Below are 25,441 nucleotides of genomic sequence, written 5' to 3' on the forward strand. Positions count from 1 at the left end.
TTATTGTCTAGGTGAGCATTGCAGTCTCGTAATAAGTGCCTAGAGTTAATTAAGGCAGTCCTACATTAATGAAGTCAGATTTATGACCTAATTATATGTCACATTTCTATTTCTCTGTATAAATCAAAACCACCAGAACTAACTTATTTCATAGGCCATTGGCAACACTTGCCGTCATGGCAGAGAGATGGCTTTCATTTATTGGCTTTAATCTGTCCACCTGAGGGTGGATGGTTTGCTAGATGATTTGGATTGGATCTGATCACATCATCCATACTTAGCTTCAGGTGTTCAAATACAGGATTCTATTACTGCTGACCCAGCAACGGTGGGTGTTCTGGAGTAATCGTGCTTTAGGTCACAGAGTTCTCCAATTCCCAAACCTCTTACTTGGCAGCCAAGTTCAGAGCAGTTGCAAAGCTGTATCTGTTGTGCCTGTGCAAATCTGCATATCAGAAATGGAGGCCCAACACAAACAACAATGAAAATGAGACCTCTTATAAGTCACCCACTTTTCCTCTCCTCCATTATATCTCTCTGTCAAGGTATCTGTCTGGCAACACTATACTGTGCGATCAACCAGAGTCAGTTCTGACTGCTTTTATGCTTAAAGCTCCGAAGTGTGCCGCTGTGAACATGATCAATTGATTGATCTATTTGTCTATCCACCTATTAATTGCACAGTCCCATTTTTATTTTAACCAACTCAAACTTCAGCTACACCTTTTTTGTCAAAGCTTTTCCACAGTTTGGCTTGAGAAGCTTTGGCTGTTACAATGAGCATCCTGTTCAATAAGATGCTCATAACAGTGCTGCTCTCCTGGGGAAGGTTACCTTGAGTTTGAAGAGACAAAGCAGTGTAACTCCCTGGGCCAAAATGTGCAAGTGTAGCACCTTCATGTGCCCTCGGCCAGTGAGAGAAAGCAGCAGGAAAGGGAGCACAGAAGCTTCAGAGCATTCTTCTCCTTCCCAGCCCTACGCTTCTTCCTGTCCTCCCTCTCCTGCATGTTCCCTTCGTCACCTCTCCTCTTCCTGCATCCCACTCCTCCCATGCCACTGCACTCCATTCTCCTCATCTCCTGCTGCTCCTGCAGAGGCATCCCTGCGGTCAGAGCCTAGCCCCCGGGTACGTTTACTGCTGTTGTCTCAGCACTGGCTCCTCTGATCTACTCCTAACCTTTTTATTTTTATTTTTGTTTTTAAATTAATTTCCCTGTAGATTTTAACCACTCCATTTTCATTTACCCATTTTGTTCTTCCTCTCCTCCCTTCCCCACCCTCCTCTTCCTCCCCCTGTTCCCTTTGTCTGTCTGTGTCCATCCCTTACCCTACCACAGAAAACCTCTCCTCTCCCCTCAGTATAAAGCAAGAGCCTCATGGAGCCTCTCTCACCCCTTTCACCCCCACCACGCCGGTCGGCTCTGGGCAGGCTGATCTTCAGCCCTTCCACATGGCCCTTTCAGACGATGCGTCCACGCCTTGCTACAGTGCCTTCCTTCATCATGGTGCCCACTTTGGGCAGTCCAGCAGCCAGCCTCTGATAGCAGGTAACCGGCCTTGGCCACGAACTCAGTGGGGATGCTGCAGGCAACGGGTTCAGTTTCATCTGACGGGGAGACCAGTAAATGCTGCAAGCTCTTTGAGTGCAAGTGGGAACCAGAGCAACCAACCATGATCCAGTTCTGTGTATGCAGCATGTGTTCTCAGCTCCATGGAGAAGCAAAAAAAGATTTCATGCCTGTCCTTCATTTTTAGCATAAAATGGGAAAAGAAGCTGTAACTACCTAGAAGCAACTGGGTGTCCCCGTTGGATGGGTCTGGGACTTATTACAGAAACACTCATACAGCAAAGTCCCATGTTGCCTCAATAGCCATAGCCCCTGAGTTCTGCAGGCCCAGCAAGGGTGCTGTGTGCTAGCCTAGGCAGATGGTAGCAGCTTGACCAGCCCAGCCAGCTCTAGGCCTGACAGGGTTGTTCAGTGTGGGTTGTACAAACCCTGAAGTCAGATAAATACATAGGCAGCTGGTGAGCACTCCCACAGCTACATTGTGAGCAACATTTGAGTCTCCTGGTTTGGAGTGTCAGTGTCAGCTGGTGCCTTCACACAGCAGACCAAATAGTTAAGAAACAGAGCGTCACGTCTGAATGTCCAGACCAGGAAGGGTGGGTGAGAGACTATTCATGTCTTACAGCTGAAGGAATACAGACCTGAGGTAGGCAGCCTTTAAGGGAAGGACAGAAGAGAAGAAATAGGTCGCAGAAGGTGGCAGCACTTAGAAGCAGCAGGGTGGAGGGGAGGATGTGGAGGAAGGACAAGTTCCAGGTAGGTACCAGGGGAAACTCCTGCGCAAGGTGACTGAAGCAACACTGCTGCAGAAGCTCAGGGGGTGCTTGGATGAAACAGTGGATATCATTTTAGGTGACCACTGAGGCTGTTGTCACTCCACTGTCAAAGAATGTAATTTGGGCTTCTTCAGAACAGACAAAGTCTTAGGGCACACTGCAGTTCCTAGTGCTGAAGAAACACATCTTACCTCTGTCTCCTTCATGTTCCTGTATTATTTTTCTCTTTTGACCTAACATCCTCCCTTTGTCTTGTCAGGTGAGATTTGCATTTCTAAACCTCCCTGTAGGACAGCATTAAGTAACAGCAGAGAAGACTTTGAGTTCATAGCACTGTCTTGGTCCAATCTTACTGCAGCCAGCAAGTGCCTCTGAGCTCTGAGCACTTCCTAAGCCAAGGAGTCTCCTGACAAGACTCCAACAATATAGGTCTCTGGGGATGCAGACATGTATGATCACCCTCTAGCCTAGAAGGCACTGTGTTTCAGGAGAGGCACTTGCCTTAGGACCCTTATGGAGAATTAGACATGGGAGAAAGTGTTCAGAAGCTCAAACAATGTCACAGTGGTGAAGGTGCTGTTCCTCATCCAGAGGGCTCTTGGAGAAGGGAGAATGTCTGGAGTTGGAAGCATGTTATGAGCAGGATAGGTGCTAGCTTTGCCACAGCCCTGAAGTACAAGAATTTAATAATCCTATCTACCTGTTGGTAATGAGAAGAGGTAATGAAAGGGGCCTGCTTGTATGTAACAGCATTTTCAGAGTCTCTCTGTGGAACTCTTATTCATGTTGCTGATACCATACTTGTTTGTTATCTTCTTCTTCAAGATTGGGAGATTTGACAGATGATCACTTCCCAATGAATTTTCCACACTGAGTTTTGAACATCAGCCTCTGTGCACTCATGTCTGAATAAAAACACAGGGGCGTATGTGCATAGATCGAGTAGCAGAGTGAGTGTGTATGTGTTGCCACCTGAATGGAAGTGTCAAAATGAATTAATTTCGCCTGCTGCTACATAATGTTCTCTCTAACTTTTCAGTGACACTGTTTTCTCACTCATCACCTGTTGTTATTTCTCAGGCTAGTCAATAAATGAAACCAAAAGAACATGAATTTTAAGCATAGAACTTTCTTGCCTTAAAAGAATGTCAGGGGAAAAAAAAGTACTACATCTAGTAGGTGCTAATCATGTAGCTTAACACACAGCTACAAATCACTAAAGGAATGATGGTGATAAGAGTAGAAGAGTGTAGAATATAAATCCCTGAGGCATTATATATTTATTTTTATCAGTATTGGGGAGTGGCTGGAAAATGGCTCAGCTGTTGTCTGGTGGTTCTGTGCCACTACCTAAGAGGAGGTGAGCTAGGAACATCAGCCACTGATCAGAAAACTCTTCATGGAGAAAGAATGACCTTGCATTTCTTTTTTCTTGAGCAAACCACCTTAGTAATCTTTAGTCAAGATGAATCACTATGAAAGTGATGACACTGGTTTAGCCTACCTCATCCCAGAGAAACTTCCTCCCTTCAGGTTAATGCTCCATGTTGATTAGTTTTTGCTTTGCTGTATAACTGGTTTTTTTATTTCTGATTCCCCAGCCAAGGTCCATGTTTGTTCCAGGGCCTGCTTTACCAGTTACCATTGTGCCACTAGTACAGCTAAACCAACTCTTACTCTTCTTTCATTGGCATATCCCAGCACGGTTCCAGTAACTCCAGTGGTGTTAACGGGCCATATTTAACCTGTCACTTCTAAAGGCAAATCAGACTCCAGCCCTCCAGTTAGAACAGACAGGAGAGACAAAATTTAACAAAGGAACAACAAATGGCACAAACTTCTCGGTGAGCGACAGTTCACCTAGGAAATGTGAAAGGCTTTGGATGCCTGGAACAGGCTGAGATCTCAGTAGGCAGCGTTGGAGGCTGAGCTGTAAATCTCCCAGCAGCTGTGGGGGAAAGATTATCTTAATTTATTTAGCTTTTTTTTTCTTTTTTTTTGCTTTTTTTTTTTTGCTTTTTTGTTGGTTTTGTTTTTGTTTTGGCTTGAAACTCCCAGCAGCTTCTGAGATGATTTTAGTTCATTTAAATGCAATAAGCGCTAACAGCAAATGCCCTTCTGGCTGGCCCATTTTCAGGCTAACCAGTCCAAATGAGGAAATGCCTCTGGCATCAACCAAGAAGCCTCCAGCTGCACTTCCTAAGAGATGAAAAATAAACTACAATCATCCACCCAGTTCACACCCCTCTCTACTTCTTTGGTGGAGAAAAGATACTACGACTTCAAGCACTGCTAACAAAAATTGGTACCTGTGATAAAAATGAAGTGGAACTCAAACTAATTTGCATGATCCTGTTATATATATTACACTAGCACCTGGAGGGAGTCAACCAGTATTGATCTCATGCTAAGCGCTGTGCAAATGTACTAAAAGTGTGCCCTTGCACCAAAGAGTTTGCAGCATAAAAAGAAGCATAGAGAGGTGAAATGACTTGCCTAAAATCATCATCAGGTGAATGGAGAGGTGGGAAGACAGACAGGCACAGAAAACTCTTGGATCACTTTCCAATGTCTTGCGCATTGATCACGCCCTAAAGCAACATCACCACAGTTTTGGAACTGCATCCATTGCATATAGGCAGGACCTCAGCTACTCTGGCAGCAACTATGCTGCCATTCTCTGTCCAGCTCAGGGCCATTTTGATTTAAAGTAGATCCAAAATCTACAATGAAAGAAAACAAATTATTTTGAGCCTCACAAAACTAAGTTTTAACATCCAGCCTTACAGGGTGAGATCAAAAGCACCACGACCTTCCCCCAGAATTGTCAGTGGATGGACAGCACTTACATAAGACAAAGGCTGCACAGCACTTGCCTACCAAGCTGCTAGTCATGTGACAGTGGGACAAAAGGTGATATCAAATCAATATTGAAAGACCTTATCCCTATTGATCACCTGCCCTGATTCTTTCCCTTTCCAGGTCGTGATATGGCAAGTACCACCTTGCCTGGCTACCCACCCCATGTTCCCCCAACTGGACAAGGCAGCTACCCAACCTCAACTCTTGCAGGAATGGTTCCTGGTAAGTCACCCCCTCAGACTTCAGTAATGGTGCACACGTGTTTGAACAGTGTACTAGCACTGTAAGAGCTTTCACAGTTGGCTTTGCTATTGTTTTGCTGATCTTAAGGGCTATTCTTTTCATAAAGAAGTCATCAGGTGCCTATAACCAATGTAGCTAACAACCCTTTTTGTAACGTATCCCTCTCACCCTAGTAACTGATTCACTGCTGCTATGGGCAACTAGCTATCTGTAACCTGTGGCAATTAATTGGTAATTAATTAACCTTAGTATTCATTAACTAATGTAATTATTTTCCAATGACCCGTGCAGATTATTATGTACTGCTCATGGCTCAGGATATTCAGCTATCCGCTAACTTAGGGTATGGACTTACCTTCTATCTAAAGCCAAGGCATCAAATTGAAAATCATCAATGGTAATTTAATACCCGCAGTTTTTGGAGACCTACTGTCCATAGCCTAAACTAGCTAAGACTCAGCAATGATTAACAGCATTTCAGGAGAAACTGACTATTCACTTTCAACAACCAGCTACTTGCCCATCTCCTGTTTGTAAGACAGTGCCTCCAATCCAAGAAACTACCTACGTAACCCTAGATCCAAAGGCAAACTCTTTCTTTGCTACCCAGTGCCTTTGGAGAAATACCTTCTCTTGGCATACGGATTCTCCCACTGCTTAGGGAGAAGAGAAGAACATTTACCCTAGGGCAATTGAAGACTGTCTTACCCCAGGCTCTGTTCCCGGCTCCTCTGATGACAGTTATCCCCAGCAGATAAATTAAGAGGCAGGATTTTTGTTTCTCAGCCACCGCAGCTCAGAACTTCACTTGCCACTGATTTCTGTTTGTGTTACTGCCCTCGGTTGTGAGTCGTGACAGCTAATGAGCAGGTACACAGTCCATTCAGCAACCTCTGCTACTGAAGGGATGACTCCAGAACTAAAGCAGCAGAAAGCAGATGACAGAAAGCTCTTAGATCACTGTGATATGATTTGCCAGGGCTTATGAGCGAAAAGCCTAACTTAACCTTCATCCGAATCTCGGAACAGCTAGCTAAATGAACATACACTATAGCGAGGACAGTGAAAATATGGCTGATAGGAAATGTTTGCGAGTCAAAGTCTTAACGTCTTTAAATGACAAATCACTGCTTATATACCATGGAGTACTGGCTAATACCTATGGTCACAGAGCTAACAAGCTACCTACAGCTTACAGTCCTAAGGCAGAACAAAATCTTGGGCTATGTTGTGAAGAAGATGAGATTGACCTCCAGATCAGGAAACAATAGTGGATTGGTCCCATCCTCACCCCCACTTTAGTCCCTTGGAATAGTTGACCAGTTTGCAGAACTTTTGGGGTGGTGCAGAGTTGGCAAATTTTAGGGCATCTCCTTCTACACTAAATTTTTCAAGGAGATGGTTTAGCTCCAGAAGCAGAGAAGCATTAAGACAATATAAATCAATTAAAAAACCCCACACAGTAACACTAGGTAGATGCAGTTGTCAATATTAAAGTCAGTTATAGGTCAAAACTTATAGAAGGTTGTGGCATGTTGAAATATTTAATAACACCAAAGTAGCTGGGTCTCTGAATAGGTACTTTTAAAAAACAGGCTCTTCTCAACTTCTAACTGTTCTCAACTGTTCAGTAACTGCTATGTAAGTTTAACATCCTCATTGCAAGGATGATAGTGGCATCTAAACTGGGACAAAAATCTTAAGACCACTAATATGACAGGAGCCGCTTATCCAAGAATAGGGTATTTCAGTTCCTTAAATGTGAAGGCTACTTGTCCATAAGACAGCAGTGTCCCCAAAACCACACAAATACCCCCAAAAGGAAAAGGAGCAGGTGATAAAGAAAAAAGTTGAGTTACACTTCAAAGAAAAAAAGATTATTCAAGTCAAATGGATATCCTTACATTACACCTGATGTCAATATTCAATTAGAGGAAGTTTTCCCAGTGTCCTAATTGGGCATCCTGCAGTAGTTGCTCCCTCTTTCCACAGAGCACCAAGCTCTGGCTGTTTCAGTCATAGCCCACTGGTCAGACCCAGCCTGGCAGCCCTTCTATTCTTGTCTTCTAACCTGATGGAAGCCCACAAGCTGGAGATAAAGAGGCTTCCTGGGAAGGAACAGAAGACTTGGCTTTAATGGGTCACACCACAGATCTCTGCAGCCACTACTCTCTGCAGGGGCCAAAAGTGAATGCCTGGGGAAGGGTATAAGAGTAGAGGAAGGATGTATCGGTGCTTTCTCAAAAGCTTTCCCAGCCTCCAACAAGCTGCAGCTCAGAGACTTCCTACACCAGATTTAGTATTTTTCTATTTAGTATTAAACACCCTGGATAGGTTTCCCTTCCACAAACTTGAACGGTATCTCTTGAACCCATACAAGCCTTCAGCATCTGTAGCAACCTATGGTAAGATGTTCTGCAGCTTAACTGCATATTATGTGAAAACTACATCCCTTATTTGTTCTGAACCTGCCACCTGCTAGGCTTACTTCATGCCTTATGGTTTCTGTATTAAAAGACTAAACGTGCCAAGATTTAAATACAGATACCAAGAAATATTGTTAGTAAAGGTTCCCAGAGCACAGATTGCACAGAGTATAGGCCTCATGAGATTGATCCTCTGTGCCTGCTTGCAACCTCTGTTGAGAGTCCAGGTTGAACTGAGAAAACAAATATGATGTTGCCAACAGTTTGTTACATGCCCTCAGGCTGAGAAAGATCAGGGGCCAGCGCTTTAAATACACTGCAAACAAGAAGCCAGCAAGACAGCCACTCGGGGAGTATCTTTAAGAAACATACTGGCGCGCAAACAAACCTCATTGTCCAGATGTAAGTGAATATAAAAAGGTGCCCTGTCTTTTCTACATAAAGGCACAGAGCTAAAAATAGAACCGGTCAGAAATGAGAATTTCCAAGCCATGCAAAACACTGTGGTTTTTTACATTTGCTTTCCTCTTGTGTTCGTATGAGGAATCAAAATCGAAATAGTTCATTTTGCAAACATCAGGATGAAACATTTCAATAATGTCAACATGTTCTAGATGTCAAGACATATTAAAATAATAAAAGAATTGAAAGGAAATTAAATGAGATGAGAAAGGCAAAATGAAACAAAACAAGAAAGTTGAAACATAATACTTTGTTTCAATTTGCAATCATTTCAGAACTTTTCTTTCCAAAACTCCATTGAAACTGACAGGCTCATGCAAAACATTTCCATTTCGATGAGACAGCATTTTCCAGTGGAAAACTGTTTCTGAGAAGATTGTTTGACCAGTGCTGACCAAAGCCGCTTTGTTCTATCCGTGACAGCCTTTCACTAGACTTCTACTTGTATAGCCTAGAGAGGAGCTTGTCTCCAGTAGCATTACGTCCATGCAACATGGTCAGTCATGCATGCAAGTATCTCTGAGGTTTATGCGGATGATGTGGTGTGATACATATCCTGCCTTTGCCCTTGCCCATAACGGCAGGTCCCAGGCTGTAGGTGTGGATGTAAGTCCTGGAGCACAGACCTGAAAAAGCAGGAGTTAGTTCCTCAAAGAAGGATTAATCAGGTATTGTGCTATGCTTAACCCATGTGTCTGAGAGAGGTTTCCTGCACAGGTAACAGAGAACCTTTGATCCCTGCCTTAATTCTTCATCTCTCCCAGAAAGGCCATCTAGTTTCTGCAAACTGTTTTGGTGAAGTGAGCATCCAGTGAAGGGAACTGCAGTTTACACAGAGCAGCGCAGAGTCTGCAGAGGGCTGGTGATGGCAACGGCAGGGAGTCGTTAAACAGAATCCAATGTTGATGAGGAAATTACACTTGTTTCATTAGTGATTGGGGAAGGCGATAGCTCAGTTCCTCTTGGTCACAGTTGAGCTCAAAAGCTCATTATCCTGCTGCATGCATGCTTTCACTCCTCGTCAATAAACACTGTTTCCAGTGGCTGCCCTCCCTCCTCCCCAGCTCTCCATAGCTGGGGCTTTTTCTCCTCTACTTAACCCGTGCTTTAGGAACACTATAAACAGTTTAGGGTGACAACTCAGAAGAGGGCGAGAGAGAAGCATTGAAATAGCAGAACAACTTTTCTCCATGCAGAGAAGTGACATAAGTTTATATGAGGCATTTCAAAGCAGAAATTCTCATCCAGATAGGTTTTTTTTCCTTCTTTGGGGGGCAAACTCATTCCGGTATATCTCACAGATAACTCACTTCAGTTAGAGCTAACTCTGGACTATGCATTGCTTTTTGCCTTTGTATCCTATCCCACAGCATCTTGGTCACCATAGCAGGTTTCACCTATTTGTTCCCAGCCAGCTGTCAAGATTTTCAGTGGAGGATGTTTCTAGATATGGAAATATGCTGAGTCAATTATCACTAAAACAGTATTTAGAAAGGTCCGTCACACAAAATGAGGTTTGAATGCTGAAACTAAAAACTACTGTGGCTAAAACAGCTTTGGATGATGATTCATTTTGATATGTAGACATTTTCAAACTGACTTCTTTGGTTATTACACAGTGTGTCTTTGAAAAATCTGGCTGGACAGATTCTCTTCATGTTTAAACCACGGCAAATCCCCTGACTTCAACAGACTTAATTTTCACCATTGAAGAATCTGTGGGTTTGGCTTTAACCCTCCGGTGAGGGGAGATTTGCGGAGATTACAGTATAATTAATTGACATTTATTTGGTAATTGTATCACAGGCATCCAGCGTGCCTTGCATTGCCCTCTTTCCCTATTCCATGGTATCTAGCAGGAACCCCAGGTGCTTTACAAACACTTCTCTCCTAACAGCTCTTTTCCTGCCCCAGGGCAGACCAGAAGCCAATAGTCACACTGTTCTTTCACTGTCTTTTAACCGCACAATACCTTTCATATTGCATTAATTGTCCCCAGTCTATTGACACTGCATTAAATTGAGCTTATGATCAGATAATGGCATATTTTTACTTAACAGAATCATACATTTTTAAATGTTGGGAGATTTATTTTCAATGCAGCACCATACCTCCTCAGTTACCACATACAATTCCTTCAGCTGTGCACAGCCTTCTATAAAACAAGGAGACTCAGCTCCTTATGCACAATAAGAATGAATATTTAAGAAGACTCTACAACATTCAAATCTTGGGTCAGAGCCTTATTGGATCACAAAGCTCGCAAGTATTTTGGTTTGGGCCCATTTTACTGAATGTGAAAAAGGATGCTGTAGCTCAGCTTGCCTTTCAGATTCAGAGTAGTACCTAACGTGCTAATCATTAGAAAACTATCTGCCAGAACTGGAATACAGCAAGTTTTCTATGTAACTCACTAGCTAAGCATAAAGGTGGGGTTAATCATATATGAATCAGTTTTCTGGCTACCATCATCATATAGAGTAAGAAAGAGTGATTCATACGTTTTCCATTTTGGTTTGTATTTAAGCCCACCCTGCTCTCAGACCATTTCCAAAAATGAACAGTACTCTTCTACACAAAAACATCATCACCCTCAGTACCCTGTGAACAAAACATGACAATACCTATCGCCATCAACAGCACTGCTAATCCCAATGTGTTTATTGTGAACTTGTCCCATCAAGCTCCCATGTCTGCTGCCTTGAGAACCTTAGATCCTATTTAAAAGAAAGCTGACGGCTAATTGCCGAAAAAACCTGCACATGCAATCCCACTGCAACCTGAGGAACTGAAGTCAGAAGGCAACGAAAAGTAAACCATTTTATTTATTTGTATTACTGAAATTCATTATTTTAAACTAATTTCTTGATTCTGAAAAGGTCAGCTTTATAAGTTTAAATTTTATGGGTGAGTAACACTGCACTGAACAAACTACAGTGTCCTCAAAGGCACAGTCTCAGTTGGGCTAGGAAGGTACGTATGCTAGTTTTTATGTTGGCATACGGATTTGGCACGAATGCTGGCTTGATGGAAAAGCAGATGTAAATCTTCATTCCTAACCATATTTCACACCTTCCTTGTTTTCTTCCAGGGAGCGAGTTCTCAGGGAATCCCTACAGCCACCCTCAGTACACAACCTACAACGAGGCCTGGCGGTTCAGCAACCCTGCATTACTAAGTGAGTACCTCTTTCCCACAGCACACCCCCAGCTTCGCGCTCCTTCTGTTTGTCTCTTTGTTTTCTTTTTTTTTTTTTTTTTTTTTCCCCCTAAAGAGGGGTTTTCAAGTATTTGAGCAGGTGAGAGGCCTTCTCCCTCACTCTCCAGTCCAGCATCTAGATGGGTATACACCTCATGTGTGTTTTGTATGTGTTCTGAAGCCGATGACACTTCCATGAGATGGTTCAGAATTCCAATTCAGCTCTGGCTTCTCTGTGGGCTGCATCCACAGTTCATTCTACATTAGATCAGAAGTTAAACTCAGGTTCTGCTACTCTTTCAGGCTGCAATCAGCATCCATTCAGGATCTGATTGAAAACCCAGATGAGGTTTCACTCCTCTCTCAAGCTACACCCAGAGCCAGCTGCTGGGGATCTGGAAATCCCATAGAAGTTCTTCCTATCAGGCCAGTTGGAACAGTGTCCGGAGTGGGAGGCAGCCTGCATCACTAGGTTTATAATAGCCTGTAGAGATTTCTTGCAAGGGTAGATCCATCTTCAGTGACTAATACGCCCAGAAAGAGTCAGGGTTTTTTTCGGAGGGGAAAAAAAACTCCGCAAAGACTGTGTCTTCTAACACAACGTTTTTTTGCAAGGGAATAGGAAAAGATTTATTATATGAAAAATAAATCAGCTGTGATTATTACTTACATATTTACTGAGGTTTAACAACTGGGTAATAGATGCACATTTCACTCTAGTGTTGTTAAACCTCAGTAAATGTGATCTTAATAATCAATCACTATTTAACACACATTCAATAAACATCTAGAGAGCTTTCATACCAAATGCGACCAAAATCCCAAACAATAAAACCCTGTAATTTTGTTTAATTTCTCCCCTCCTGGTTTTAAAAGTGACCTGTTATACTTTGTCAGATATGTTGAGGCTATCTGGCCCTGACACTTCCTCTGTGGCTGCAGATCAGGTGTGGCGTATTTGTGCTGCAGCGCTCATGGGCTTCCCTCTCAGCAGCTTACTGATGGCCAGGAGCAAAAGGATCTCCTTCCCATAGAGGGGCTCCAGAGCCAGCGGCCACAGTAGCATCATCTCCACACAGAAACGCAGTCCTTGCCTGGCCTCCACTGATTGCCTTTCCCTAGCCCCATTAAGAGCAGAGTCCCCAAATTTGTTCTTTTGGTTCCTTTCTTCTTCTTTCTTCCTTTCCTTTTCAGTTCTCCTTCGCTTCTTTTCTTCGTTTGATTGTTTTGGTTTGGTTTTTTTGTTTGGTTTGGTTTTTTTGTTTGTTTTTTTTTTACTGTTTGTCCTTTCAACCAGTCCATTCTTCTCCTGTGTTAACTTTCAGGTTCCCCTTATTATTATAGTGCCACATCCCGGGGCTCCGCACCTCCCACTGCTGCCGCTGCCTATGACCGCCACTAGTTACCATGGAAACCACATGAAACTGCAGGGCGACAGCTTAGGCCTCCACATTGTACCTGTCTGATCACCTCCCTCCATCCCTGGGAAGGGTGAAGAGACCTTCTCCGTTCCTCCCCAGTCCAGTTCCTTCCTCTTCGCCACGAAGGCACCGGACCAAGCGCTCACCACACAAGACTGAGACCCCCGCCCTCCCCTGCCCCCCACCCCCACCGCTCCCCCCGTGCTGGGAAGAGCCTGTGGCCCAGCGGCTTCTCCTGCTGGAGCCCTCCACCGCGCCTGGGCCAAGTGCAGCCCCACCAAGCCCCCTCGGCTTCCAGGACTTCAGGGGGACTGGGAAGCAATGCAGCTGGCAACCATTGCCTTATGGGACCCCCTTCTTCTGGGAGCGGTAGGGGCCAGGGGAAGCAGGGGAGATCGCCGCTCCTGAAACACTGATCCCCAAAGATACGGTCTCCCATGGCGGACCCTTCGGCATGTGCAACCCGCGATGCTCACCCTGTTCCCCAGGACAGAGGGAACGGTCTGGCTAGAGCAGAGATGGCAGTGCAGAGACCTGCCCCGCCTGGCAATGAAGAAAAGGACCAAGGACCTGCGCCCCGCGAGGGGTTCTCTGCGCACCTCATCCCCACGCTCCAGCACAGCCCCCCACGGTCGGCTGCACCTCGCGCGCGGCGGCTTTGCAGGCCAGAGTCGGGAGGAACCTCACACACACCCACAACTTCTGTGACACACAATCAGCTCAGACAGGAGGATGGAGCAACATTTACAAACCAACCAACGGAATGAAGAAATATATAAATAGATATATAAATATAACTGTGTTTTTATGCTTTGTCATGAAGGTCTGTAAAAAGAAAAAAAAAAAAAGAACAAATCCCCAATTTTCTAAAAAACCCAAGCAAACAAAAACAACAAAAAAACCAAAATAATAATTAAAAAACCCTACAAAAATAAAACTCCAAGTCCCATCCCTCCCCGCCACCTGAATGGCAGACAAGTTCCTCTGACGTTTGATGCTCCTCTTTCACTCTAGGGTTTTGTTTCCTTTCTGTTTTGCACTACAATGGGATGGTGGTATTGGAGAGGATTGGATGCCAGCTCCACCCCTGTCGCCTCCTCCTCCTCCCCTTTCCCAAATCCTGTCTCTGGGGAGCAGTGTGGACAAGTCACATCTGACAAAGTTACCAAACACATCAGTCGACAAAAAAAGCACTCTGAGTCAACAAACGTTTTCCATGTCACTGGTTGGCAAACAAAGAAAACAAGCCCAGCTGCGCTCTAGCTGCGCTGTGTGGTGGAAAGAGTGGGGCTTCATGTGGGCCCATCTGATTGCCCTCTGGACAGCTGAGACTGAGATGGACAAATTCAGGATTGGCTGGGATTATTGCTTGGTTCCCTAGCCCTTAGCCTCTTCTCCTTCACCTTAACCCCTGTACCTGTGATGACTTCAGTTCACCCTCATCCCAACTCTCGCAATTTTAGATACGTCCAGCACCCATTCTCCAGACCCTCACTGCCGGTGACAACAGCCTCATGATCTGTGCCCAACACCTAATTTCCTAACCACTGCAGCCTTGCTGTTACGGCCCCCCTTCGATTCCCAGCCCATCTGCTCATACACCTACTAATTTATAGGCCTTCATTCAAATCCATATGCCTGCATTCAACCAGCCAGTCCCAACATACAGCCCCATCTTTTCATCTTCAATCCTATATTGTGCACCCCTAGTATTTACCCCTTACCCAAATGCTCACCTGATGATTCTCTAGGGATTCTCTGCTCTTTTTGGTTCCCAAGTGACTGGCAAACACTGTTCTGCAAAAGGCTAACTGTCAATAGAAACGCTTATTACTCCTGTATCGTCAGCAAACTCATAAACTGTTCCTTGCACTGACACTTCCTAAAAAATACTCAAAGAAAACATGAAGGCAGCTATAGCCTGTCCCCAGGGCATCAAGTCTGCCAAAGTAGATCTGTGTTGTTTTAGAGAGGTTTCAGATAAAACTTGTGGGCTACTGTCCATGGACAAAGACAGGATTGAGAATCAAACCCCCGAAGGGCATAAAAGCGAACAGCGGAGCAATCTGTACAGCCAACATTATGTATAAAATCCAAAGTTCCAAGCCTCAGAGGAGATGTGGTTGTGGACTCGGTATTCTGTCTCCAAGTTTAACTTGTATGTATGAAATCCATCATCAGTAAACAGCTGTGTTGATCCCAAAGGCCCCTTTCACCTAACACTTTTAGCCCTTGCATGGCTCTAGCTGATTATAGGTCTGTGTCTTCTTTATTGGGGTGCCCAAATGATAAGGGTATTTGGCGGGATGTTTACATAGAAGATATAGAGCTAAAATCTGTTCCTGTACAGAATAAAATCAAAGAGGTTACTCCTGTTCTATTAAAAGTGTCATTCTGCATGTCTTACCTCTGAGTGACCTGCTGCAAAGAGCGGAGTTGTTACACTGTCACCAAGACCAGAATTTGGCCCGTTATCTCATCTTATTCTGTATGAGAAGCAAATTCTGAGTAATTTCTGAAAATTTACTTTCACCACTCCTTCTGTTTTCCTCCACAGACACCAGACAGATGCTGGACCCTGTTAGCAAAGTCTCCCCTTTAGTGTCTCAGTACAGCCTTTGCTCTCCCTGCGCACCACCCCGTTTCACGCAGCGGGTGGTCGGGGCAGAGGCAGTAAATCCCAGGACCAGCAAGGAGAACCTCCTGAGGAGGCTAGAGAAAAGGAGACTGTCCTGCCTCACACTTGGTGACCTGCAGTCCAGGGGCCACCTCAAGAGAAGCTAGCAGCTCAGAAATGCTTATTTTTATGATGGTGTTGTGCTAAACTTGAGACACGAGCTAGGGTATGAAAGCAGGATTTTGGTTGGCTTACTCATGGCTGGCTTGATTTGACCCTCGGAGGGCCAAATCCATTGTTGGTGTAACTCCACTGATAAAAGAGGATTTCCACCAGGCACTGGATTGGTCTGGAAAGTTCATAAGTACGGCATGTAGTTTGACCAGGAAAATGAAAAGGAAAGCAGAATTATGCAAAGGACCGGGCAGTCTAATCCTCTTCCACCACCATCTGTAGACCCCCATGCGAATGTACTGAACTACATTTGCCAAAGAGTTTCTTGTGTTGGTTGTTTTGATTTACAGTCGGTGGATGCATTGTAAAGCAGTATTATAGCTAAAGTCTAGTATCTGACACAGGGATTTATGTGGTGATATTATGCAGAAGAAAACCATCAATATTCATATAGATTCCATTAGACTGGACTATGCAGGAAACGCAAAAATTCTACCAATTATTTAATATTATGTTATTTGCAAAAACAATTGCTGCTTTGTAGGAAGATAATGTGTGTAATGTGAAGGCAATTCCTCTTGTATATAAGTTCATCTCCATCTTCATCATGGTAGTTATTAAAACAACCTCGTCTCATCCTGTAGATAAGGAACACACTGTCTGTACTGTGCAAGTCTCGTTGTGCTCACTGAAAACAAAACAGTATGTTCAATAAAGCACAGCACAAATCCAGAACCTGAGGGAACAGCCAAACCTTGGAAGGACCCCTTCCCCAACAGGCCAACAGTTGCTTTGTTATAGGTGGATTTTGGGCTTTTTTTCTGTTCTTTAAAAAGTTTTACAGGAAAAAATGAGAAATAATTGGAGGAAGAAATCACTATGCAAAATCCAGTGAAGTCTATGACTCACATCTCTCTCCTCCATTCTGCTGTCTCTTCCCTTTCCCATTTCTTTCTCACACCCTCTTTCCATTCTGTTTCTATCCCTCTCTTTTATTATTCTTCATTCCCAATGTACTTTTCTGTCCAGAGAGGGAACAGGATTACTGATGGAGAGCAGGTATCTGGGACCTCAGACTCCCCAGTTCTCCTCGTGGCTCTAGAGAACCTTTGTCAAGTCCAATTTCCCCCCTGTGTCTCAATTCCAATCTTCTGTAAAATGGGGATAACAACAGTTCCTAGTTCACAGGGGGATTGTGCAGCTGAATTAATTAGCACCGGCTCAGTGCTTTGAGATCCTGGAAAGAAAATTCTATCGAAGTGTTAAGTATTATTCTGAATAATAATTAATGTTTCTATTACATTTCTCTCTTTTTCTCACAAATCATTCTTCATTTATTTATTCTTCCTTAGCTTTCCCTTCACATCTTTCTTCTTCTATCATTCTTAGCTTTGCTGCTACATTTGCTTTATCTAATGGACGAAGCAGAAATGTTGTGTGACTGGATCTCCTTCTGTCACCATTATTTTTGCGGGGGAAGAATCTCATGAGCTCTCAAATGCCATGCTTCACCAGAAGCAACAGGGACCATGGCATTTAAAACTGGGCAGCACTACTGAGTCCTGTTCTCTGAAGCTCCTGTATTTTTTTGGCCCAACAGGATGTGGGGCAAGATGGGAGGAGGGTTGCACGAGGTGGACGCATTCAAGCTGGCACCCTTGTGACCTGTAAATCTGCTGGGGATGTTGGTGGCAATGAGCCCTGCTGTGGAAACAGGGAGAAGTCCACATCTTTCTGACCCATCGGTAGCAGTGATTCAAATTCAGAGTAAGACTTCAGAATTAATCACAACATGAATGTGAGGATGTTAAACAATGAAAGGAAAACAAAAAGCCCTGCATCTCTTTCTCCTCTTGAGTATATAATTATATATGCACATGAACATTTTCCTAAAGGAATTTTTGGGTTGCTGAACTGTTGCAAAAGCCCCACCCTTTTGTCCCTAAGGAAAAGCACCCCTCTGGGAAAATAAATGAGTCATAGCTGCCCCCTTTGGCACTGACAGAATGAGGGCTTCTGAGGGACCCCACAAATACCACAGTGTGCTCCTTGGCTGGGCCCAGGACAGTGGCAAACTTGCAAAGCAGGAAGGAGGGACCAAACAGTGACAATTACAGAACTGATGACAAATCCAACCGTAAGCAGCCCTGCCGATGCTCTCCAGGCTAAGCTAGAAATGAGATCATGGAGGGGAGGGGGCCAGTGCCAAGTACAGGGTCATATCCATTCTAGGCTGCTGCAGCCACTCTTGGCTTTTCCTCATTGCTTCAGTTCTGTTTGACCCTTTTCTTTTCTCTTTTTGTGCACATGAGAAATAAAAACAATTTTTTTTTTGTATGTCATTTTTGTGGCTTCTGGCTTGTTTCTCTTTCTCTCCTCTCCCGTCCCACTCCCCCCTTCCCCAGCGCTTCTCTCTGCAGTGGATTCCCCTTGAGGTCTCCAGGATGTTAATTTGCTGCACCTAGCACCCTTCGGGCACCATGTAAACAACACTATCATTGCTAACAACCACCACGCCATGTGACGGAAGGCAGCACACGTGTCTGCAACACCCTACACTGCAATCCAGCCTCTGAGCCCCCGCCAGCCCCCACCCTGCTCCTATTCATTCATTGCCAGCAGGACTCCCTCTTCTACTGATCTCACCCGACTGACTCCCAATGATCCATAACACATCAGGTATCCCCAGCTAGTTCAGAAAATCAAAATGCTCTTGGGTAGCCACAACATCAGGTAACCCAAACTCCCCTTCCCCTCTATGCCTGTTTCCTCAGAGCCCCAGCTGGGGATGAGCAACACTGGCTCAACACATCCCTAGGAGGATTTTAAGTCTTCCAGAATCAGCCCTGATGCTCCATCAGAGCACTGGGGGCCTGTGCACGAGGTCGCAATAAAGCGAGGGTGGCTGACAGCTCTCAGCTCCCCACTTCTCTGCTACCCTTGTTTTAGTTCCATGAGAGGAATTCTGTTAGCTTGTTGTTTTATTATATCCTGCTCTCTCTTAATCTCTATCTGTCTTGGTCAACCGGGGGGCAAACCCAAATGCGATGTCATTAATAACCATTCTCCAAGCCATTCATCGTCTGCCTAACAAAGAGCTAGGCATTACATTAAGGTATGCTATAAACATACCAAATACTTAAGTATTCACTCTGTTTTCCCTCAGTCAAGCATTAATTCTGCAGGAAGTCAGATGCAGTTTAAGGTCATAGAGGCAGGGTAAAAATGTAGCAAGGAGTCAAGCTAGGCAAAACCAATTTTGCTTCTACAATTTTTAGGCATTTAAAAATATTCTCACAACAGCTCATGAAAGCCAGTGGGCCACATTTTCTGCTGCTGCATGTGTGTATCTTAAGGAAAGCCTGTGCAGAAGTGCTGTCATGAAATCAAATGCTTTTATGAAGCCTTTGCTCATCAGGCAGTTAAAGTATTTCCTTTTGTTTCAGTTTATATTTTCCCCTTGCAGCATTACAAGAATAGGCTGAAAATCCTCCAACAGGGCATTTTCCATAACTGAAAGTAAATTTGTTCAAATCCAAACAGTCTGTAAAACCAATTCAATTTTCACAACACTGCAGCAGAACTGCCTGGCAACTCTCTTGAAGTCAGAGGCTTTGGGTTTGCAGGGTCCGCCGCCCGCGAGGCAGGCCTGGGGTGCGATGCAGGGGTAGGCTTACGCTCAAAATCAGAACAAAACTGGACTCCAAGACTCTGAAATCTTTCATGTGCCAGAATTTTCTTTATCTACCGAAGTTTAGGTGATAGGAATCAAACAGTGGATTAACAGATGAGATCCTGGATGTCAAACTCAGTGGAATAAAAAGAAATTACTAATGTACATTCACCGTCAGAGGTGAAAGACAGGCTACAAATCAACAGACAGATGCACCAGAAGAAAGCAAAATGGATTTTCAAAATTAATCCTGGCCAAATAATCTTAGAAGAAACACTTAGAAACTAGCATGATCATCTCATTTGTATTGCACTGAATACAGCCCAGAGGATCACAGCCTGACATTTCTGCCTAAGTCTCTACAACTGATGATAGATCTATAGCAAAACTTTGGCAATTTTGAAGAACTTGTATATGTTGCAGAAAGAAATGCTTGCATGAAAGAGCTATTTCTACCATTCCAACTACTGTTACGTTGCTTTAGTAATCCTGCATAATCAATGGGAGTTCTGGGTGTGAAAATGTGCGATGAAATTAAAAAGAGCACCACAGTCTGTCTCCTAATGAGGAAAATGATATTGTAAGAGATTATGAAACACTAAGTTAAGAAAACCTCTTTATGATTCCTCTGACAAGAAAAATAAAGATAAGTTTGAACATTCTGAGATGATGACAAACCTTCTTTAAAAATAAATACATTCTTTAAAGAGATGTAGGCAAATAAAGATGATACACATCTGAAAGTATTAATTGAGGCAGCGGATGAATTTACTGGACGCATAATCAGTACTGAAAAACTGTAAGGACCTAGGGAACAGCAAAAATGGAAGAACAGCACCAATGCTTTAAAGGAAAAAACTGATCCTGAAAACTATCATCTAGTAGATCTACAGAGTGATGATTGTATCCAAAGGAAAATACTTTAAAATATTAAGGGAAGGATCAGCTCACTAAACAAGTAGCGGTTAATGAACACATGCATAATAGACAGTCTGTACATAAATTCTTGTCTGCTTTAGAAAAAAAGCTGGGAATATCCTTAGGACAGTTAAGTGATTCAGGAGCTACCTGCAGTGAAGCAAAGCAAGTTTGTTAGAGTCTGTATTGCCAGCCCCTCAATACTTGAAAAATCATGGACCAAGTACACATAAAGCTCACAACATTGACTGGAAATAGCGTAATTTGTACGTAGCAGATACCATTTTGTATATATGTATATTTATATACATGTATATAAAACAAAACCGAAACAACTCTTGCTTGACTTATAATTTTAGTGTTCTCAAGACATCTACAGCTATGTTATTAATTGTGCCTCTTCCACCGCAAGAGTCAGAAATTCACATTCAGTGAAAACAGAGTCTCACTGCATGGCAAGGACCCTGTGGTCTAGTGCTTTCGTAAGCAAATGTCACAAGACCTGGAAATAGCCCTGTAACTCCTGGCAAGGCTGACAGAGCTGGTCTGATACCAAAGCTTGTCAAAGACTTGGGTTTTTTCCTGCCTTCTGCTTTGTGACATTTTGGTGGAAGCTGCCCATGCAAAGCATGTTTGATCATTTCAGGTTCAAAACTCTACCTGAAAATTCATTCCATAGCAGCTGCTTGGAGAGGACCTTTTCCCACTGTTCCTTGTCCATGCAGCCGACCCCCCCCTTGTCTGCAACCCCTGCTTCCTGCCACTTCTGCCCTTTCCTTCAAGACCCCTTCCAGTGCCTTGCTAGTTCTCCTGCCCTGGGCATGTTGTCCCTCAGCATTGCCCCTCATGTGGAACATGTGGATTCTATGTAAATATCCTTCCTCCTCCCCTGCCCCCTACCCTCTCAAGTATAAACCCTCCCATGTTCCTTGTCATACACACTGGTGAGACCATCGTGCACCCCACCTTCCCTGCTCAGGCACTGTTGGCTTCTCCACACACCCCTTTCTCCCACACATTGAGAACCTTCTCTATCCTTACTGTTTTCTGCTGCTCTCCTCAGTCCCGTTTACTACCCTGACAGGAACATCAGGTTTCAGGACAGATGCAATGTCCACCTTTACTATAGGCAGCTGAACTTCCCGCTGCCAGAGTCTGTAAGTAAGTGCTGACCAGCTGAAACTGAAACCACCTGTGGTTTCCAGGAGGAAAACTGTAAGGGACCATCTGACGCAATGCAATGCATGGCCGTGGTTTCACAGAGCACTACACAGTAGTCTTTGGTGAAGGATAAGCTTTCTCTTGTGAAACATAACAAAAATGGCTTCACTTCTAAATTATCTCCTTTCAAAACATATAATTTGCATCTGAATTATTGTTTTAAAGAGACACACCAACAATGACGTATTACAAACATTGCAGCTTTCAGCCCCAGACCAATTTCAAACACACCCTGTTGAACACTTAGAAAGGAAGACAAACAAATCTGACACAGTAAACCCAAAGGGTACAAGACTGAACAGTGTGAAATCTCACACAGATAGAGTACCTCTGTGTACAGAAGAAAGAGGCATTTTTCCTCCATGTCAATGTCCATCAGAATGCAGTTTTAACTACAGACCTGCATTTGGCACCTCCTTAAGACACCAACAAAGGTTAGTTACAGCACCCAGCTAACAAGGCAGCTTCACCAGGTGCACTTTTCAGACTCATATTATGAAAGTCAAATCATCATTAACAAGCAAATCAATCCAAAGCCCCATATTTTCATGCCCCTTTCTCTAACATCAAGACCACTAGGTTTTAATCTTACGTTTTTAACATCTCTAGTTTATTTTTAAGGAAACCACTTTTAATGTAACTGGGAAAAGTGAGCTCATGGACCTAGATGCAGTATACTAGCAGCTATTCTTCTGCTGACTGGTTTTTTGTTCTTACTGTTTGCTAATTGAAAAAGATTGAAAATCACTTCTCTAGACACGCTTCAAATCTCAGAGCATGACATAAAATCCAGGAATCCAAATTTCTACCAAGGAACATCTAGCTAACAGTTAGCTGTCTAACCCATTGGGGAAGTTTATATATCCTATCCCCCTGTTAAAACTGAGTAGAAATAGGATAATAGCTGGCTAACGCTATCAGCTGAGACAACCTTTTATCTCAAGCAGACACGGTCCACACTCAGAAGTCCCAGACAGGCTCTGCTCAGAATCATTCTCCTTAAATGTCATGGATTGCCTGTTTTAAATTGAAAAGTCCTAGAGAAAAAAACAGCAGTAAAAGAATTGAGCCAAGGCTGCAAAGCTGGGTACCCAAAAGTTAGCAAGTTCCATAATACAGGAAGACTGGACAGAACTCTGTAGGCAACGTGCTGGAGGGAACAGGAGAGAAATTAATTAACTTGTCATACTTTTTGCTCTCTTAACTTTGTAGAGCCTATTAGTAACCCATGGTAAGATTCTCACAAGAGGTTTGCACCACCACGAACAGACACCCCTCGTACACCCCCCACTCCCTGTCCATTGGTCTTCCCTACAACACACCTTTGTCCAGTGATCCATTTACATCACACAAATGTAATATGCTAGTAGGTTAAATTTGCTAATAAGCCAGGATGTGAGCATGTTACACCTACTTAGTATTCAGTTTGCTCTTTTATAAATGATTTGGTACAGAATCAGGCCCTCCTCTCCCTCTCTAGCTGACTCTCATCTGATTCTAATTCAATTTCTCTGCCTATTGTTTATTTCACCACTCCCCTGTGAAGTGTCAAATGCTGATGTTCCGTCAGCCTAGAACTGTCGTTTATATTTGTCATTCAGTCCTTGTTAAAAAATAAAACAGGACTGCGCCTGCCTTGGAGCGCTCTGCCTGGGAATTCCCTGTGGTAAAATTAGTCCATTTAGATGGAAAGTTTTGTGTCACTCCCCTGTCTAAATTGGCAGATCTGGCTCTTTTGCAAAAACCAATAAACTGTGAACCTTGATGCATCTGTCAATCAAACTCATCTTTCTTGAGCAAAGCCAGATGACAACAAAAGCTGGGCAGGCTCCTCCGATTGGTTCTTCTCATTTAGGCATATCAGGAGGCACCTGTCACTCCTCTGGCTCAGCATCGTGCTCAGAGGGACTCCATTCACGGAGAGATGAAGCCTTACTGGGGGCTGGGTTGGGGCTGGGATGGGGAAGGAGGAAGGGGGAGTTTACCCTCCTCACTCTCAATGCAATCTGCGGCTTGGCTCCTTCCTCATGGCTCTGGTGAGAGGCAAGGAACTGGCATGGTTTTTTCCACACCTTAAGTGAAAGCTTTGATTTCTTAAACTATGCAGGTTTTCTGGTGGCTAAAAGGATGTAGCAGGAGCGGTAAATGTGACACGCCACATCCCTGGGGCTCTGGGGACTGAGCTACAATACCACAGAGGAGAGAGAGGAGTATTCCAAACCCCTTTCCAAAGCTGCTGTCTGCAGCCTGCCAGGTCACCCACCGAGAAGAAGCGGAGGGTATTTCTACCTCTCTGCTAGGAATGGCGGGGATGGCAGACTGAGTGAACAAGGCCTCACATGCCAAGGGAAGCATTTTTTTATAAAGGCGTAAAAGAGGAAGAAAAAAGGTAGCAAAAACAACAGCTCACAGCATGGTGCTTGAGAGGAGCTGGGGCACTTAGGAGCTGATGATACCTGTGGGAATGATCCCCAGAGAGATCAGACTTCAGGGGACATCTCAACTTGTCCAGTTTTCACTGGAAAATTCTGAATTCTGCTGTCTGCCCCAAAGAAGGGTGCCAAATTTTTATCGTTCCTTTTGCACTCAAAAAAGCGAATTTAACCTAATTTTTCAAAGTGTAATCATTTGCATTAGGTTGCCACTGAACCATTCAAGAAACTTGCTCTTCCACAGAGCTACTGCTTGATGATGGATTTATGTTGCTTCTTAAGCACTGCATGACAAGCTCATTTCAGGCACCTCTATTTTTCCTTTCTACTTTGCTTTGCTCAGAACAGCTCTGCCATCATATGCCACTTACATTGTTTGCAGGTATCAACATAATTCTCTCGTCAGTGCGGTAGCCAGCCAGTTCTCTCAAAATCAGAATGTGGTACATGACTAGCTCTCACAGTTGTCTCACAAGTCTCACGGAAGTTTGGTGCTTTTGCTCCAGTTACAGGATATATAAGATGAAAATCTCAGCCTTCCTAAAACAGTTGTGAGTTCATTTGGTTCAACCATCCAGTTTCAATTACAGGCTCAAAATGACAACACAAAGCACTTAAAAACACACAGGAAAAGAGCTCTTTATGACATTTAAGCTCATGTCATTATTCTTGCAGGTGGACGAAAGCAATTCTTCCTTACTGAGTGTTTGAGACTCGCCAAACTGGGCATACAAAGTACTGATTTTCATGTGAGAAATGAATCTGGTAAAACATTGACCAGATGATGCTAGTTAGCATTCATATACACGTTTGCTGGGCTACACGTATAAGGTCAAAATACAATCTGTACATCATAGTTTGGGGTCTTGAAAAGCCTGCTGAAAGATTGCTTATAGCAGACAGCTGCAGGGGTACTGAACAAGTACACAAAGTAGCATAGCCACAGGCTACAGGCACGGAGAGAAACATTACAGTCCCTATGTACTGCGACTATGAACCATATTACAGCATCACCTAGAGATATCCAGACGACAACTCTGCGTTATGTACTGTACAAAGTAAGACATCACTCCTGTCCTGACCAACGCACTTATCATTAGACAAAACAGAGAGGGGAAGCGAGTCATTCAACGCTGCTTACCTGGTCCTTGACAGAAAGGGAATGACGCACAAACCTCACCAGCCGTGCCAGCATGCCGGATCCTCCTGCCCTTTATGCAGGTAGGAATAAAAGCAAAGTGGGCCACCGCCAATTAGCCCTAGCAGAAGGATACTGGCAAGCAATCACATTCTGGGAAGAGACAAGAGGTGGCTGCTCAGACCCACCTCAGTGACGTACTTTGAAAGGTTCGCCATATTATTGAGAAAGTACAAAAAAGATAATGAATCTTCAGCACAGGTTTTCTACCTGCTGCATCCTTTTCTGGCAGGGGAATACGTACATATAGTG

At 43.8% G+C, this 25,441-nt stretch overlaps 1 protein-coding gene across 2 annotated transcripts in view; it reads left to right on the plus strand.

Annotated features, from left to right (window-relative positions):
* The window catches only part of PAX2 (paired box 2), an 87,659-nt gene extending 70,988 nt beyond the window's left edge, over positions 1-16,671 (plus strand). The window contains exons 8-10 of one of the 2 annotated variants that reach the window (XM_037399888.1): positions 5,327-5,428; positions 11,429-11,515; positions 12,861-16,671. In XM_037399888.1, coding sequence (XP_037255785.1) covers positions 5,327-5,428; positions 11,429-11,515; positions 12,861-12,937 — 266 coding nt within the window. In that variant the 3' untranslated portion in view covers positions 12,938-16,671. The remainder of the gene's footprint in view (positions 1-5,326; positions 5,429-11,428; positions 11,516-12,860) is intronic. The other variant, XM_037399889.1, reaches the window with a different exon arrangement.
* The last annotated feature ends 8,770 nt before the right edge of the window (positions 16,672-25,441 follow it).

Source organism: Falco rusticolus, chromosome 9 (assembly GCF_015220075.1).
Source record: "Falco rusticolus isolate bFalRus1 chromosome 9, bFalRus1.pri, whole genome shotgun sequence".
Lineage (NCBI taxonomy): Eukaryota > Metazoa > Chordata > Aves > Falconiformes > Falconidae > Falco > Falco rusticolus.